The sequence below is a fragment of the Gossypium arboreum genome, chromosome 13 (assembly GCF_025698485.1).
Source record: "Gossypium arboreum isolate Shixiya-1 chromosome 13, ASM2569848v2, whole genome shotgun sequence".
Lineage (NCBI taxonomy): Eukaryota > Viridiplantae > Streptophyta > Magnoliopsida > Malvales > Malvaceae > Gossypium > Gossypium arboreum.
Window position 1 is genome coordinate 2,264,770 of NC_069082.1, and position 19,447 is coordinate 2,284,216.

The 19,447-nt window shown below is 30.8% G+C and overlaps 3 protein-coding genes across 3 annotated transcripts; 2 read left to right on the forward strand and 1 right to left on the reverse strand.

Annotated features, from left to right (window-relative positions):
- The first annotated feature begins 5,670 nt into the window (after window positions 1-5,670).
- Window positions 5,671-8,645, forward strand: LOC108461376 (chalcone--flavanone isomerase). Its single transcript, XM_017761210.2, has 4 exons — window positions 5,671-5,867; window positions 5,960-6,118; window positions 7,950-8,173; window positions 8,284-8,645. Exons 1-4 carry the CDS (start codon window positions 5,762-5,764, stop codon window positions 8,476-8,478), a joined length of 684 nt encoding a protein of 227 aa, XP_017616699.1. The 5' UTR covers window positions 5,671-5,761; the 3' UTR covers window positions 8,479-8,645.
- Window positions 8,646-11,811: 3,166 nt separating this feature from the next.
- LOC108462397 (uncharacterized) lies at window positions 11,812-12,670 on the forward strand. Its single transcript, XM_017762344.2, has one exon. The coding sequence runs from the start codon at window positions 11,868-11,870 to the stop codon at window positions 12,492-12,494; it is 627 nt and encodes a 208-aa protein (XP_017617833.2). The 5' UTR covers window positions 11,812-11,867; the 3' UTR covers window positions 12,495-12,670.
- Window positions 12,671-15,311: 2,641 nt separating this feature from the next.
- LOC108461363 (probable receptor-like protein kinase At5g59700) lies at window positions 15,312-18,354 on the reverse strand. Its single transcript, XM_017761194.2, has one exon. The coding sequence runs from the start codon at window positions 17,887-17,889 to the stop codon at window positions 15,466-15,468; it is 2,424 nt and encodes an 807-aa protein (XP_017616683.1). The 5' UTR covers window positions 17,890-18,354; the 3' UTR covers window positions 15,312-15,465.
- Between the last annotated feature and the right edge of the window lie 1,093 nt (window positions 18,355-19,447).

Consider the following 19,447-nt stretch of genomic DNA (forward strand, 5'->3'; position numbering starts at 1 on the left):
AAACAACTGCAATTGGCAAGTGATGCGTACGCCTTAAAACGGAGTTAACGGCCTCAACAAGGTTAGTTGTTATATGGCTATAACGGTACCACTCGTCAAAATATTGAGCCCATTGCCACGACTCCATGCTACTCAACCACTGTGTAAGAGAAGGTTTGCAGCCCGCCATATCAGTCTATAACCTCGCTAACTTATGTCTAAATCGGTGTGGTTCCAGCTCGTACCCTATGTATATATTCCGATAAAATGCATTAAAATTAGGAAATAGACTAGAAATAATTACAAATACGAATTTAAATACGATATTTTTACCCATGTTGACAATTCGTTTGCGCCAGTCTTTGTTCTTATACTCATTGTGGAAGTTTATAGCGATGTGACGAATACAATAGACAGACCTCCACGGAACCTCCGATTGCCGAATTGCAGCAACAAGACCCTTCGATCTGTCAGATATAATGCAAATATTGTCTTACCTGACAACATGTCTCCATAAGTTTCGAATGAAATATACCCATGATTCAGAGTTCTCCGACTCTACGATGGCAAAAGCGATTGGTAGTACATTTCCATTACCGTCTTGTGCAACCGCAATCAGAAGTATCTGCGTGTATTTTCCATAAAGCCATGTTCCATCAACTTGCACTACCGGTTTGCAGTGGGAGAAGGCCCTAACACATGGATCGAAAGTCAAGAACAGTCGACGAAACACTTTTTTTCCCAGTTTCAATTCTCCATTAGGGCCTCTATAAGGCAATGTTTGCAAGTCCACGACAGTTCCTGGGACATACTCTACCATTACTAAAATCCAACTCTGAAGTTCATTGTATGACTCATCCCAGTCGCCGTACAATTGTTGCATGGCCATTTATTTCGCCCACCACGCTTTCCTGTATGACACTCTGTACTGAAATCGAGCTTGCATGTCTGCAATCAATGTCGACACAGGAATGATTGGGCTATCTTTCACCAGTGGCATGATGCAGTTGCAAATACTTTTGGCATCCAATTTTCAGTGGTCTTGAGACATGCGTGCAACAGTACATGTATGACGCCCTTCTTATTTTCGTATTTGCCACTGTTAAGTCCTCTGTATAAATGCAGCACGAACTCGCCAACCACACCCATCGTCGGCTCTCCAACATTCCCCAATGTATAATGTCGGTGTAGATTTGGAAACCTTGTAATCAATCGACAACTTCATGCTGTACTGATTGATGGCAAACACACAATCCGCATTGTTCTCAAACTGTTGCCCAACGAACAACTCGTCGAACTGTGAATTTGACGCCAATCTATGAGCAGGTACTATATCAGTGTACTCAGGGAACTCGGATGCAGGCGTTGCATCTGGATCTACGTTCAACATGTTGCCCTGTGTTTATTTAAGTAAAATAATACCATGACTCGGGTTCTGAGAATGAAGGGTCAGTAAACATCTTCAACCTCCTCCAAGCTTTCGTCATCGATATCGTTCGGAACCTCATCAACATCGGGGTCACTAAAATCTTCAACATCTTGATCAGAATCTTCACCATTATTGGTCATTTCTCTGACATTTGTCTCAGTGCTTATTATCACCTCCAGATGTATTTGTAGACGGGGACCGAGGGTTGGGTTGTTGTACCAACTCCCACCATAATTAGGAATTTTGGGTATCTGGAACGTTCCACCGCATTCTAATTGGCCTGTCCATCCAACATTAAGATCAAAATCAAATTCGCGATGTTGACTTATTGGGCTAACATTCTCAACAGGCTCTAAGTCTGCTAACTTAGCAAATAATTCAACTGGTTGGGGGTTCACACTCCCAGCGGACCACCATATTTCCATCATAGTGCCCAAGTCATCATCATCTAACAGTTGCATCGCACAAAATTTGAACGGATCTGTAGAGATTGGAAACTTGTAAAATAATTTGGACATCGCCTTTCCACAACGGATAGCTATTTTCGTACTGATCTTCCTTTTCATTTCGCTAGCTTCACATTTTTTTGAATCATAAACCTACTCTTTTGGCCTTGAAATACACACCAATATCACCTTCTACAATTTCACCATCAAAAACAACATACACCAAAAACACCTCATTATTCATTTTTAACAATTTTTTTGAACTTTTCCACTTAACACAACAACTATACCACTCTATATATAGAAGAGAACCAGGAGGTGGAGCCATAAAGAATGGCTCCACCAAAATACTGTAATTTTTTAGAGTATAGGGGGCCCCATAGCAATTTTGCCATTTCCTAGTGGAGCCAAATAATTTGGCACCACCAGTTTTCAAGTCTGACAGTCAACTTATTTGTTTCAGTCTTTTTTTTTTTTAAAGTTTTGACTTTCTTTTTTCTTTTTTAAGTCCTTATTTATTTATTTATTTGAAAAACTTGAAATGTATTTTTAAAAATATTTTATAATATATTTTTATAAATATTAAAATATATTTTCAAATTATTTTTAAATATTAAATATATTTTAATATTATAAAATATTTAAAATGATTTAAAATATTTTTAATATTTTAAATGATTTTAAATATTTTTAAATTTTACATAGAATTTTGAAATTTATAATTTTATTTATTTTAAAAATATTTAACATTTTTAAATTTTTATACAAATTTTATTTAAAAATTTAAATGTTTAAATGTTTTATATTATTAAGAAATAAAACAAATAATAAACTTGAAAGATCATATCTTTAAATTATTTTAATATTTTATATTCTTAAAAATATGGTTAATATTTAAAAATAATATTTATAATTTTCAAAATTAATTTGATAAATATACATTTAAAATTAAAAAAAATCTAAAACTGATATTTAAAATTTTAACAAATATATATTATAGAACATTTCAAATATACATTACAAACTTTTAAAAATTAATAATAAGAAATAAATAAATTAAATAAACTAAAATAAAATAACAAAAAATTTAAAAATCTTAATTTAAAAATTCTATGTAAAATTAATAATATATTAAACATACATTTCAAATATTATAAAAGTAATAAACAAAATACAATAAGAAAATAATATAAAACTTAAAAAAGAAAAAAAATTAAAGAAAAAGACAAAATCTATGAAAAACTAATCTAAAATTTAATTTGAAATGTATAATAAAAACAAAATAAAATAGATAAACAAAATAAAATAAGAAAAAATTAGACTTCAAAAACTAAAAAAAAAAGAAAAATAATTATTTTTTAAAATTTTAAAAATTAATTTGAAAAATACATTTTAAAATTTATAAATAATTAATTTCACAAATATATATAAAGTTAAAAATATTTTTAAAAATAATAATTAAAATTTAAAAAATATTATAAAACATTTTAAATATATATTACAAATTTTTAAAATTAATAATATAAATTAAATAAGTAAAATAAATTAAGAAAATAATATAAAACTTAAAAAGAAAAAAATCTAAGAAAGAGATAAAATATAAGAAAAAAGTTAAAAGTTAAAAAATAAAAAACTAAAAAATATAAGAACTTGACAAATCAGAAAAGTGGTGGCGCCATTTAGAATGGCTCCACCCAAAAATGGAATATTTTTTTTAAGTCCCCCATTTTTTCAGATTTTTTAGTATTTTCCTAGTATTTTATACTGGTGGTGTCATTCAACATGGCTCCACCAAAAAATAATTTTTTAATACCCCTGGCTGACGTGGCAAAGTAGTGGCGCCATATCATATGGCTCCACCACTTTTTACTGTAGAAAATGGGTTATTTTTATATATAATTAAAAATGTAGGTTATTTTGATAATTAATTTATTTTTTAGGGTTACTTTTATAAAAAAAGCCAAACATATTTTAATTCACAATAAACCTAAAAAAAATAAACACTAAACAACACCAGTCTCTTAACTTTGTTAAATTTACATTTTGATCCTTTAATTTTTAAAATTATATAATAGTCATTAATATTATCAACATTTACATTTTGATCACTTGTTCATAAACTTGGTTAAGAGGATGATATGGCACGTTAATTCAAATGGTTAATAACTATTAAAACTTATAAAAGGAACAAAAAGTAAAATCAATAAATATTAATAGAACTAAGAAGTACCCAAACAATCACAACTTTGAAATGAAGAAAAGAAAAAACCATATACATATATAGGGATAATTGCACTAAACATCCCTAAACTATGACCCTCATATTAAATTAGTCTCTAAATTTTAAAACATTCTAATTACATCTCTAAACTATCAATGTTATATCAATTATGTCCTTTCATTATTAAAACCATTAATTTAATCACTAAATGACATGCCAAATATTATATAGTTAAATTTAAAATGAAAACTTTAAAGAAATAGAATGTTATCGCATAACTTTTAACAGTAAAAATTAAAAATAAAATAAAATTGAGGGAAAAAGTTAACAATAAAGCTTATGTAAAAACTTTTAAGACATCCATTTTCATAATATTCACATTTTTTTCAAATTATTCATTTTGAATCATGATACATAACAATTTTAATAACAAAACACTTAATTGATACAATCTTGATTTTAGTAACAATTTTTATAATATTGCCATATGTCATGGTTGAATGCCCCTACTATCAAAGCTACTCCTATCCATTTTACATGTTGCCATTGATCGATCAACCTAACTCTAGTAACTAAATCGAGAAGAGATAGTATGAAACTGTGATTTCACGTCATTCTTATCCCTTTTCAATAGGAGAATGATAAATCAAAATCTTCCTCCTGATTTTTAGCTTTTTCCTCTGAAAAAATTAATTTCAACTAAAAATACTAAAAATTTGGAGGAAAAATCTAAATTGTCATCCTCCTATTAGAAATGGATAAGAATAATGTGAAATCATAGTTTTATACAACCCTTTTTCTCTCTATATATAGCAATAAATAAAACAACAAAATTACATCAAATTAATTGTTCAAAAGAGCCCTTATTTTGTCTTATTGTAGAATCCCTAAAACTTCATTAGAAACAACATCAAAGACTTGTATGTTTATCTTCCATGCTAAACCCAACTTAGCCAAACGATCCGTAATTGTGTTGTCTTCTCTAGATATATACCTAATCTACTATTGTCCTTCAGATCTCAAAACTTGGTGGACCCTCTTAAGTACTGTGATATCTGAATCCTCCAACATATTATTAGTCAAGGCTTTGACCACATCTAAGTTATCAAATTGAATTATCAAATTGAATTGTGACCTTTTTTATATTTGAATGACAAAAAAATACTAATACTTAAGTAATTATTAATATAATTCACCCAAACATTTAATGAATATTTAATCAACAATTACTAATACCATAAGCATTAATATATGTTCATTAAATTCATTCACTAATTTTTTTTCATAAAAATACACGGACATAGCATTTGATTCATTTTAGAAAATTCAATTTTACAAATTGAATTTTATAAAATATTATTTATATTAATATATATTTAATAGTTGAAAATTAAATAATAAAACTCACCAAAATAAAATTATCGAATGATGATTTAATAAGAGTAATTTATTGGTTTAGCGTTACTAATTTTGACTTAGTTGTACGGTGTACCTAAAATACAACGTTAATTAGGCCAAAAACCGGTGGTTGAGCTTCCACGTGACCACTCACGTGCTATATCTACTCCGATCCTCGCCAAGTATTTCCCTACCTACCACCACAAACAGGGGCTATATAAAACGCACCGTTTCGCTCCCATTTCCCACCCCTTAAAAACAAAAATAAAGAAGATCAGCTATCGGAAAATGTCTACGTCACCGTCCGTCACCGAACTCCAGGTGGAGAACTTTACGTTCCCTCCGACGGTGAAGCCTCCTGGTTCCACCAAAACTCTGTTCCTTGGTGGCGCAGGTTAGTATTCCTCGCATTCTGTTTTCGGGAGCCGTTTGATTGCTTCATTTGTTTTCTGCTCATGTTAATGGGTCAATGCTAACGTGCGCCAGGGGAGAGAGGGTTGGAAATCCAAGGGAAGTTCATAAAGTTCACCGCAATTGGAGTTTACCTGGAAGATAGCGCCGTGAATTGCCTCGGCGTTAAGTGGAAGGGTAAGAGCGCGGTGGAATTAACGGAATCCGTTGCGTTTTTCAGAGACGTGGTTACAGGTAATTTCTTACGTTTTGTTTATTTGTTGTTTTGTGTTTGGTTGATGGGGAAAGGTAAAAGAAAATTTTGTTTATCGAAATTTGTGCTAAAAAACTTAGAATAATTATTTTCCTAAAATGTGAGGGAAATGCAAGGAATGCATTGATTATGTTTGCTCATCCTTCATCAATTTCACACATCACTAAACTTCGAATCCAATTTCAAAACATTTTGTCCAGAATTTAAGTTCTTAAAAAAGAAAGTAAATTCACAAAGAGCGGGTGAGAATTGAGACCAGAAAGTTAGAAAAGGACTAGACTTAGCGCCCTTTGGACGAGTCTTTGCCTCCTGCTCGATAGGTTTAACTTTTTTTTTTTTTTAATCTTACTCTGTAGTATCACTATAATATTTAACCTTCCTATGACCGTGGTTTTTACATTAACAATGCACCGTCCTTTAAGGAAGCAATTATTTGTTATTACAATGGATAAATATTCGTTTTGGTACCTAGATTTGACTTAAAAAATTCAAATGGGTACCTAAGGTTTTTTCTCCAATTAGGTACTTAAATTTGACCTCAATGTTCAATTTGGTATCTAAATTTTTTTTGGGTCCAATTAGGTACCTTAACTTAGCTTCATAGTTCAACTCGATTCAAATAATTAAGTATTAATTTGGAAAAAAAAACCAAGTTTAGGCACTTAATTGAATCAAAATAAACTTTAGGTACCAAATTAAACCTTGAAGTCAAGTTCAAGTACCTAATTAGACAAGAAAAACCTTAAGTACCAATTTGAACCCTAAAACTAAGTTAAAGTACCAAAATATATATTACCTTATTAAAATTTTATATTTTTCTTAAATATTTATATATTAATTTAAGAGTTGTTATTCTATACATCGAGTAAAATAAACTTCACAAATAAATTTAATATGACGTCGTTTATTCTGAAAACTCGTATCTAATTTTTAATTTACTCGTAAAATCTAAAATGAAGCACATTTCACAAAGTATTAACAAGTTTGACTTTTAATAAGGAAATAAGTACCATAATATATATTTATGATTACTCTATTCAATATTATACAAAATGACACATAAATATTAGATATGGATATTTTATTATAGGTATCATTTAAACTGGTAAATTTATCAATATAATCATATTTGTCATGCATGTAAAATTTGAATTAATCCAATATCTCAATCATATTGTTCTAAAATATTGTTTATATTAATCTATATTTAATGGTTGAAATTTTTTACTTAAAATAAATAGTAAAAAATCTTTACTTCAAACTTGAAATGCATGATCTATAAAAATATTTTTAAAACATATATAAGTTAATAAATATTTTTAAAAATGTTAAATTCAAGTTTTAATTTGGTATTTAATGTCAAAACTAATGATTAGATTAATCAAAATATTTGATTAAAATAATACTTTAATTTAAAGATTTAATTGAAATATTTTTAAAGTTTAAAATCAACTTAAAATTTAGTCAATTTATTAGGGCAGTTGGTGCAATTAAGCTCTTTTTTTCTTTTTAAGTAGTTCATCTTTTATATCAAGGATGTTTGAATCGAGAACCGACAGATGTATCGATCTGGAGAAAGGTTTTGAACTGATAGACTAGAAATTGGTATAGACGGATTGAATCTGTTAAAAATCAATTGAATTAGGGTTTTTAAAATTGTTTTAAATGTTTGATGGTTTTTCAATCGAATTGATTAGATTGATGGAGCTAGCAAACCGTTGGTCTTGATTTAAAAAACAATTGAATTTGAGTACAAAGACACTTTATATAGCACTAATATTTGAGAATGGGGGGTGATGTATATGTATGTAGGTGATTTTGAGAAGTTTATACGGGTGACAATGATATTGCCATTAACGGGTCAACAGTACTCTGAGAAAGTATCAGAGAATTGCGTTGCTATTTGGAAATCTCTTGGAATCTACACTGATGCAGAAGCAAAAGCCATTGAAAAATTCATTGAAGTCTTCAAGGATGAAAACTTCCCACCTGGCTCGTCCATTCTTTTCACTATTTCAGGCCAAGGTTCCTTGACTGTAAGTCCAAATACCTTTTCTAAACAAAAATGGAAATTCTGAATTGCCTAATTGATCAACAGTCCAAATTACTAACATGGGTCAAATTCATTGCTCTAAAACAAATACAGATTGGGTTCTCCAAAGATAGCTCAGTACCAGAAGGTGGGAAAGTAGTGATAGAGAATAAACTACTTGCAAACTCAGTGCTGGAATCCATCATTGGTAAGAATGGAGTTTCTCCTGCAGCAAAGGAAAGCTTGGCATCAAGATTATCACCATTGTTCAATGACTGTGGAGCCGACAGTGAAAAACCTCAGTCTTAAGTTGAGTTTCAGTGTCTGTTTCAGACCAGCTGATGTTATTGTTTTCTTAAATCTTGTGTGGTCTTTTTATATAGCAATGAAGCAAATAAAGTGTAATTTGAATTCTAGTTTCAAACTCAAATATTCCACTGAATCATCATCTCTGGGTTATCTTTGTTTTCAGGAAATGTTTCCATATTTGAGAATTCAAAGTCTATGTATTTTTATGTATTAATAAATTGGCTGCTCACCATTTTGATCTTGTGCACTGTGATGTTTGGGGGTAATATTCCTGACACAGTGTCATGGTGAAAAGACAAATTGGCAAAATTGTTTGAGTCTAATACTTTTACTCGTCCAAATTTCTGGTGGATTTGAGGTTTAAATGGATAACTCGGCTCATGAGCTAGTTTAGTTTAAAATAGACATTTTATATTTACAAAAACACTTTTAAAATTTTTAAAAATACTTTTTTCGGTTTTTTTATCAAATTAATATAAAAAAAATTAATTACGAAAATGGTATGAGAAACAGATTAATTACGAAAATATGCATTTGTTACAGTGTTTCGTCGGTGCCACTTGATATATTGGCAGCACCAAACTTAAATGTGATGACTTAAAGTATTTAGGGATCTGATATGAAAATTTCCCATTTTGATTGGCTACTAAAAAATGCTTTAAGGGTTTAATTGTTTTGTAAATCCTCCTTGTTATCGATTTGATTCAACGACACGATATAAAATTATAATTATAAAAGCATTAGAAAAACCTTATTATGTATAAATTATAATTATTAGTTAAATTTATAGTTTCTAGATATAATATGAGCAAAAGAAAACTATTCTCAATCCCGTTAACTGTTATATAGGATATGATTTGAACAAAAATTTATTTTTCAAAAAATAAAAAAAAATTATTTCTAGTGGGAATTGGCTTTTTTATAAAGATACTTTTTGTTAAATTTTTTTTTTTGAACTAATTGGTAACAGGCTCTCTACTTTTAGCGTTGAAAGGGAATAAAAGAAAATAATAAGAGGCACTCTTGAAGCCTTATTTCAGCAATCATCTAAATGGGAAATTTATTATTAGATCCTTGAATACTTTAAGTCATTACATTCCAATATGGTGTTACCAATATGTCAGACGGCACTGTTAGAACACTGTAACAAATGTCTATTTTCGTAATTAATTAGTTTCTCATATTGTCGGGCTTTTATATATATGATATTAATACACTATAGTTATTCAAATTTGGTTCGGTTCTAAATATAGACTCAAAATTTTGCATAAACTCCTCATATTTGTAAATAATTAATCAAGTCTGTATTAGATCCACTTGTATTATTGTTTTGAAAAAAAAAAGGTATATATTACTTTTAATTTAAATTTTAGCTGTCTTTTCTTTTATTCAAATTTTAATTTTTACAGCTTAACATAGTTTTTAATGTTTACATGGTATTACATTATTACATATTTAATTTTATGTGGCATAAATTACATAATATATGAAAAAGAATTAAGAAAAATATTACAAAAGTACAAAAACATGTTAGGTTGGACTTGAACGTTAAATGTTAAAATTTAAGCCCGACTCCTATTTTAAGCAAGTCCATTTTTTATTTGTCCAAATCCATTGTTCGAACCTCGTATTTTTGTCCAAATTCTTACCTATTTCAAGTAGGTCTTCAGGATTAATCCAAATGACCTAAGTCCACACTTCCAACAATATCATTTTATATATGAATTTTGATTTAATTTAATTGTAAAAATGAAAATTTTATTTTAGCTCGATTTTCATAAACCACTTATTTGTGCACTAACAATAATATTTATTTGTTGTTCTAAATTTTTGCATAGAATCAAAATAAAAAATTTATGAGTAGAATTAAATTATGATAGACTGAAATCAACAACTTTAGCATAGTTCTAAATTTCACCTAGCCTTCTGCAAATGACTTCAAGCAAAACTACCCCGAAGGATTGAACATGATTTCTCTGTTAGTTTTTGCGTTGTCAAGTATTTCGGGTCGATATATCCAAAGCTTCCTTTCACCGTCGTACTCACATGTGTCCGATCAATATCTGGACTGGTCTTTTTTAGACCGAAATCAGCAACTTTAGCCATGAAATTCTTGTCGAGTAGTGTGTTAGCAGACTTGACATCGCGGTGAATTACTAACTTTGTTGAACCGATATGAAGATAGTGAACTCCTTTGGCTGATCCAATGCTTATCTCGAGCCTCTGTCTCCAACTCAAGCCTGGATGACTTGAGCCATATAGATGATTCTTGAGTGTCCCATTCTCCGTGTACTCATAAATTATGATTATCTCATTGGAGGAGGTTTGTGCAGCTTCAATTCAAAGGATAAATTTTGATAAATCCAGTTTGTTGTTCAGTTCCAATGCTTCAGAGCGGTTCAAAAGCTAGTTGGAAGACCTATTTGGGAGTGCCAGCTTTATGGGGAAGACCTAAAAGTCAAGTGCTTGATGTGATTTAGGATAAAATGATAGCAAAGATGAAGAATTGGAAGCTAATGACTTTATCTGTTGGAGGAAAGGATACTCTAATTAAAGCTGTTGTGAGTGTTGTGCCTACCTATCTTATGTTTTGTTTTAAGTTCCCAAAAAAGTTGTGTGGTGAGATGAATTCAGTAGATAGTTGTTTTTGGTGGGGAAGTCAACAAGAGAAGGGTTCCATTCATTGGAAAAATTGGAAAAATATGACTTCTTTCTAAATTGGATGAAGGAATGGGATTTAAGGATTTGGAGATTTATGGAGAATGTAGCAAGAGCCTAATGCAATGTGAGTAAAGGTTTTAGAAGGTATATATTTTCCTAATAGTGGATTGATGGAAGCTAGAAAGGGTGGTCATGCTTCATGGGGTTAAGAGTAGTCTGATTGAAGGGAAAATTTTTCTTGTTAATGAACTCCAATGACAGATTATGAATGGGGAATCAGTGGATATTTGGAGGGATAAATGGGTGCCAGGACTTTAGGAAAGAACGTCTGAGTTTTCATGGTCAGATTGATACTCCTCTTCCTAGGAGAGTGGCTGAATTGATAGTCAAGGAGGAAAGGGTTTGGGATTTATCTAGTACTGTTGACTACTTAGTGGAGGAAGAGGCTGAGGCAATTAAGGAAATTCAGATAAGTGGTACTGGTGATGAGGATAGGATGGTGTGGCCATATAACGAGGATAGGATGGTGTAGCTTTCAAGTTAAAGCAGTTTCACAAATTAAAACATGAAACTGAGATGAAATTTATAAGTAAAAACGTTTCAATATTAATTACACTATTGTTGCATATTCCCACTTATAAATATCTTATTTCGTTGATCCATAGACACCTCGCCAACACAAACAAAACAAATCCTTATAAGGTCCTCTCCTACTAAAATCTAGTATAATGTCGATATCAAGAAACTCATTGCTTATGTTCCTAAATTTAGCATTCATGGCTATGTTTGTCACAGCAGGAAACGTTCGACAGCTGTTGCCACCATTTCCATTTGCGCCAACGCCGGGCCTGGCACCTTTTCAGCTTGGTGCAGTGCAAAATTGTTGGTCATCCCTTACCAACATACAAGGCTGTATGACGGCGATATCTGATTCATTTTTCTTTGGACAAATAGGTGCCATTGGCTCTGCTTGTTGCCAAGCCATTACTCATATTAGTGATGATTGTTGGTCTAAAATGTTCCCTTTCAACCCTTTTTTCCCCCCTTTTCTCAGGATCTTTTGTTCATCTCCAACACCACATGCAAGACCGATATTGAATGGCATTAGCGAAGTGCTGCCGCAATTGTCGTCTCGAAGTGAAGTTGAAAAATGCTGGTCATCTCTTTCCAACGTTAATGGGTGTATTATGGAAATTTTGAAGTCACTTTCTGGTGGTACAATGCCTAGTCCTACTTGTTGCAATGCCATCATCAAACTCAATGACGATTGTTGGCCTAAATTGTTCCCTTTTAACCCACTCTTCCCTCCATTGTTGAAGAATTACTGCGGTGGCACAGCAGCAACACCTAAATGAACTAAATGTCCTCAACTAGTTCAAGCCCTTACAAAGAGAAAATCAAATAGTAGAAGGAGAGATCCTATGCTTAGATGTTTTCTCTAAGCATATTTAGGTTTCGTAAGGAGGGTGGTTTCTTTTTGGTGTTTTTAGGGCTGACTTTTTATTTTTGATAATAAAAATTTGATTTTATATATGGTTGCGAGATAATAAGTTATATTAAAATGATTTTAAATTTAAGTAAAATATAAGAATTAAAATTGAAATTCGATTATGATCTCAAAATTATATTTAAAACAGAAATTTATGCGTTTACCATTGAGGTTGAAAAACAGTTTTCAACCCAAACCATGGTTTCATGTTAAAAGATTTGGTAAATAAGTAGCTTTTTAAATCAAATATTTATTTTAATATAAGATTTTAAGCATACAACCCAAAATTTTTTGCTTTTTGACTTTTGGAAACAAAATTACCTTTCTTTATCTTATCATTAAATCTTCTATTTTACGACATCATGTTTAGATGTGTTTATGGGCCAAGTCAGATTCGGGTTAGGCTCAGAGATGATATCAACACACTTCATACTTACCCAAGTCTTATCCAGCCCAAAATATAGGCCTAAAAATTAGCCCAAATCTGTTAATATTGGTAATTAGCTAACCCAAACCCTAAAACAAAAATATATTTATGTTATTTTTAATTTTGATGGTTAATAATTTTATATACTTTTTTATAGATTTAATTTTTATATGTTATAAATTAAATAATATAAAATATTACAAACTTAAAAATATGACTCGGGCTTGAGCCTCGAATCTTTTAAACTTGAGCTCGGTCCATATTTTAAATGGGCCTAAGTTTTTTTCTAAACCTATTTTCTAAGCCTAATATTTTTACCAAAATTTCGGGTAGGCCTTCAGGCTTGGACACGTGAACAAATCTAGTCTAAAATAGACATTTTGTCTTCCTAAAAGCACTTATAAATAACAATAGTAAACACCGTCAAATTTTTTAAATGCAGTTTTTCATAATACTTTTTAAAAGTACTTTTCAACCTAAATGAAAAGCGAACCCTTTAGTCATTACCTTTTCATAAAAAAAATGGACAAATATATGTAAAGAAGACCTTAATACCTTCGTTATACCTAGAGGTGCTAATGGTTCGAGTCGAGCCCAGTCAAAATTTTAGGCCAATTTCTTAGGTTTGAGCTTGGCCTAGCCCAAAAATGGGCCTAAAATTTTGTCCAAGCTCGGCCCAGATAAAAATGCTAAAATTTGGATCCGGTCTGGTTGTATTAATTTTTCATATTATTTTTAAAATTATATATTATATCAAAAATACTAAAAATATTAAAATAAATATTTCTCAACAAATTAAAAATAAATTTTAAAAAGAACATATGTATACTTAAATAACACTAAGATAAATATAACTTAACAAGCGAATATTTCTAAAATAGTAACAAAATTAACAATGAAACAAAAGTTATATAATAACAACAAAATAGTAGTATCATAATAGTGAAATGATAGTAAAATAGTGAAAAAAAAGAGAAAAATAGCAACAAAATAGTAAAAAAAAATAGCAGTTTTTTTGTTGCATATTCAGGCTGAGCCGGGCCAAAAAAAGCCTTTCCCAATGCTCTAAATGTGTCTTACTTTTTTGTTCAAACCTATTTTTCGAACTTATATTTTTACCTAAACCCTCTCACTTTTTTTAGTGGATGCTGGACCCGGTTGTAGTTATACCTTTGTTTTATATATATACATTAGCAAAGTTTTGTTTTCATTGGAAGTTCACTTCAACAGCATTCTTTAGTACTAAGTATAAAAATATTTTGGAGCTTCAATTTGTAGATCAATTTTCTTCAAGATTAAATATAAATTTTTTTAGATTTGTGGTTGCTTTTTTAACTAGAAGTGTTTATGAGTAGGATCAATTAGGTTCGGGCCTATATATTATTAGTATATTATATTTATTTAAATTGAATCTACTTTAAATATAGGTTCAAAATTTTACTTAAATTAGTTCATATTTGTAAATGATTAATCTAAGTCCATTTTAGGTCACTCATATTAATTTTGTAAAAAATTTACTTTTAATTTAATATTTTTATTTTATTAAAATTTTAAATTTTCACTAACTTAACATATTTTTTGATGTTTACATGGTATTAAATTATTATATATTTAATTTTATGTGATATAAATCACATAATATATGAAAATAAAAATATATATATTACAAAAGTATAAAAATACGCTAAACTAGACTTGGGCCCTAAATGTTAAAGACCAAGCCCGACCCTACTTTAATTAAGCCTATTTTCTTTGCTCAAATTATGAAGCCTTCAAGATTACATCTACTCCCAACAATACCATTAATACCATTGCTTATTTGTACACTAACAATTATATTTATTGTTCTAAATTTACATAATTGAATTAAAATAAAAATTTTATGAGTACAATTAAATTAAAAATATTTTTTTATGAATATAATTATACTAAATTAAAATTCATATAAGTATTTCATATTAAATCGAAACTTTTGTTTAATTTTAAAATTTCACCATTAAAAAAAAAGATTTGGTAAAATTATATTACAAATGGCCCGGCATATACAAAACTCAAATGTCAAAATTGACGACATCATTTTTCACACAGAAATATTGACATAACTGTTAAAGTTTTGTGACTTGAATCCATCATTTGATTTTTATCATTAGTGAATATGTTTTTCACATAAAATTTGTATTTTCTTAATTTTCTTTTCTTTCTTAGTGATTTGCGATTGTTCTACTGTGGTTATCGAATTTATTATAACAATAATAATTTTGGAACAATGCAAAAGCATCAAAGCTGCTTCAGGTAATAATGAATCCATATGATAAAATCCCAGTAAATAGAAATGCAAAAAAAAAAAAAAAAACTACAGAATTTGCAACCATAACAAAAAGCTTATACAGACACTGGAATGAAATGAAATTCAGCCCCTCATTTGCTCTTGTTCACTCAACAGTTGAGCAAAAACTGTAGTCATTGAAACACCAGCAAGTTCGCCTACGCTACCGGTTCGGCTGAACTCTAAGCTTGTTTCCGAGTGCCCGCCATGGCTGATTTCGGAAGAAAGCTCACCATTGTGATTGGTGTTTGTTTCATTCCCTTGAAGTTGAAGTGCAGACTCCAAGTTCCATAGGACATCTCCCATTGAAGGCCTATAAATTCCATGTTTCCCCAAACATTTCTCAGTTATCTCCCAAAACTTGTTTAAAGACTCTTTTCTTATTTCACCAACAACACTAGGATCTACAATGTCTTCCAATCTCCCATTGCGGCGAGATTTCAATGCCCAGTCGACTAAATTCACCTTTTCTCTCGGAAGGGATGGATCGATAACTGGCCTTCCACAAAGGACTTCAAGCAAAACTACACCGAAGGAGTAAACATCTGATTTCTCTGTTAGTTTTTGCGTTGTCAAGTATTCCGGGTCGAGATATCCAAAGCTTCCTTTCACTGCCGTACTCACATGTGTCCGATCAATATCTGGACCGGTCTTTGATAGACCGAAATCAGCAACTTTAGCCATGAAATTCTTGTCGAGTAGTATGTTAGCAGACTTGACATCGCGGTGAATGATTGACTTTGTTGAACCGGTATGAAGGTAGTGAAGTCCTTTGGCTGATCCAATGCTTATCTCGAGCCTCTGTCTCCAAGTCATGCCTGGATGACTTGAGCCATATAGATGATTCTTGAGTGTCCCATTCTCCATGTACTCATAAATTATGATCATCTCATTGTTTTCATCACAGTAACCGATCAAAGATACTAAATGGCGGTGCCGGAACTGAGATAACATTTCGATCTCGGTCCTGAATTCTACGAGACCTTGACTCGATTGCGGAGTTCCCCTTTTGACTGCAACTTCGGTTTCATCTCTCAATACTCCTTTATAAACTTTACCGAAACCGCCAACCCCAATAACCAAATTTTCATTGAAATTATCAGTGGCCTCTACGAGCTCTATGAAAGGAAAGCGGGCAGTCCCATTGGAGTATACGCTTCCTGTCATAGGAATATTTTGTCCTCCACCCCCTGAATCCGGCTTTCTTCTTCTTCTTCGGCAGAAAAGGAAGACAAGTGCAGCCAAAACAACGAAAACAAACAATCCAACAGCCACACCAACTATTAGTGTTGTCTTGGAAGTTCTTGAGGGGACAACTTCAGGGACATCAAGCCTGCCCTTATCATTATTTATTTTCATGATCTCCAAACCATTGAGAATGACACTAAGGAAGTTGACTATATTCGAGGAACCGACGCTTACATTAAGCTTGCGACTTGCACTGGCCCTTGTGTAGACATCCATGAAATATGGGACACCTAAAACATGTGATGTCTGAGAACCAAGATCAAGATGACCTGCTGAATGTGTATTGATGAAAATCTCAAGAAAGACACCTTGCTGAGTAGAATTACTTACGATATCGCAAAAATGAAGCCGGACAGCATAATCGAACCCCGGGTCAACATCAAAGCTCCATGTCAAATTCGCATTCAGGTTCGGGTCATCCAAGTTAAACCGAGTGGCAGTGCCATATACAGAAGCTGGAGCAATATCTTCAGTCACCAATCCTCCAGTAAAATTAACAGCTGAGACAATTGACACAAATGATCCTAGATTTTTGTCTATCAAATATGAATCATCTGAAACCCAAAGTCTCCATAAGGTATCATTTTGTGGAAGCACTGTTGAATTCCCCATATCCACCCTTGCAACTGTCTCCAATGCAAGTTCCCTCAAGCTTTTCTTATCGCCTTTTCGATCGACTGTTTTAGCGTCTTCGGGAACGACATTCTCAGGGATCGAAAGAACTTCCAAGGCATTAATGAAAGCAAATGACTTGGAATCCGGGATAAAACTAAGAACCAGGTTATTAGAAGTAATGTTTAAGCTGTATTCCTTAACAACAGAAACATTCCCTGATTGGGGTTCTCTAGTAAGGCTAAAGTTTTGAGCTGAAACAGAGAATTTAGCCTTGCTCATATCATACCCTTGGAAAGCAAATGGAAAGAAATGAAGGCGAATCCAGTGCCTCCCTTGTTCTTTGATTGAAAAGCTGTAATGGGAAGGTCCATTGAAGATTCTAGCAGTTTGATACAGTGTTGAATCATAGTAAAGTGAGATGGAGTTCGAACTAGAATTGGCAGAAATATGCTCTGGGGTTGAAAGTGTATGAGATGAAGTATTTGTATTATCAGCTACAAACACTCGAACACCGATTGATCTATTTTTGAAGGATCCACAATCTATCAAATAGTTATCTACAGGGTTGAATCCTAGTGAAAGATTAAGTAAACAAAAGAGAAATGAAATCCCAAAAACCAATCTAAAATTCCCAGGATTCTCCATGAGAGAACAAACTGCACTTAAAAATGGAATATATATATAAACCTAACAAACTATAACATAAAAAGAAGCTAACCTGAGATTTGTAGATAAGAAAACTGACGAGCTAAGAACTTGTAAAAAAAAACCAGTAAACAAAAATCAATGAAAAGAATGATAAAAAGAGGGGAAAAAAAACCCAATTTGAAGAAAGGAACAAAAACAAACAAAGATATATCACATTACGAAAGTAATGAGGTTCACAAGCTGTTCAAAACTTCAAATTATCTTTCAGAACACCTTATGGGAAAGAAACAGGTAATGAGAAAAAGACTAGAAAAAGTAGATGGTTTAATTGAGTAGAAAAAGGCAAAATAAATATAATAAATAAATGAAAAGGAATGAAAATTCTGGGTCAAAAGGATTTGAAAGTTTGAATAAGAAGTAGATATAATTGAAGTACGAGAGGACAGCTATGGAGGGTGGCTGAGTCTCTCACCTTCCTCGCGTGTCTATGTTAAATACTGTTTGCTTTTTGTTAATTACATTTTACCCCTTTTATTTTAAAAATCAACAAATCAGTCCTTATTTATTAGATCAAATAGTAAATTAGTTTTTTTTTTAAATTTAATCAATTTTTACTGTTAAAAACTGGTTCTGTGCGTTAGCATGAGATATACGTGGCACACCACATGTCATTATTTAGTTATTTTGTCAGCCATGTTAATTTTTAACCGTATAAATAGATAAAGTTTTTAATAAAAATGATCAATTTACTCTTCGGTTTAACATATATATGGACTAATTTGTTCATATTTCTTTTTAAAGGGTAAAATGTAATCTAACTTCTAGTATAGGGGCCTCTACAATATTTTTAACATTTTATATTTCAAAATAAATTAGAAAATGTTAATTTATAAAATCCTAAATTATATTTACATTAGAATAATATTTTTATTATTAAAATTTATATATTAGAAATATATTTTATGAAAAGTTGAAAGAAATTGTTTGAAGACGATATTATTAAAAGGAAATTTATGAACATCAAAAGGAGTAGTATTCATGAATTATAAAGCAGAAGAGATATGATAGTTGTAATAAAAACATTTTGAATTTAATTATTTTTTGTAATATTTTAATTATTTAATTAATTTATTAATTTAAATAATAGTAGTATTAAAATAATATTTTTATATAACATTGAAAGTGGGATGGAATGAGAAGGTTGAAACTTTGTGTTACAAGAGCTTAATCACTGCTCCATATAAATCTAGATTAGTATAGTATTAATATAGCTAAAAGTATTATAGAAGTCCTTATATTAAGAGTCAGATTACATTTTGCTCCTCTATTTAAAATGGATAAATTAGTCATTGTACATTAAATCAAATAGCAAATTAGTCATTTTTATTAAAAATTTCATCTATTTGTACTGTTAAAAATTGACATGCTTAACATAATAGTTAAACAGTGACACGTAGTTTGTTATATATACATCATGTTAATGTACGAAGACCAAATTTTAATAATAAAAATATATGAAATTTTTAACAGAAGAACTAATGTACAAAGGCTAACT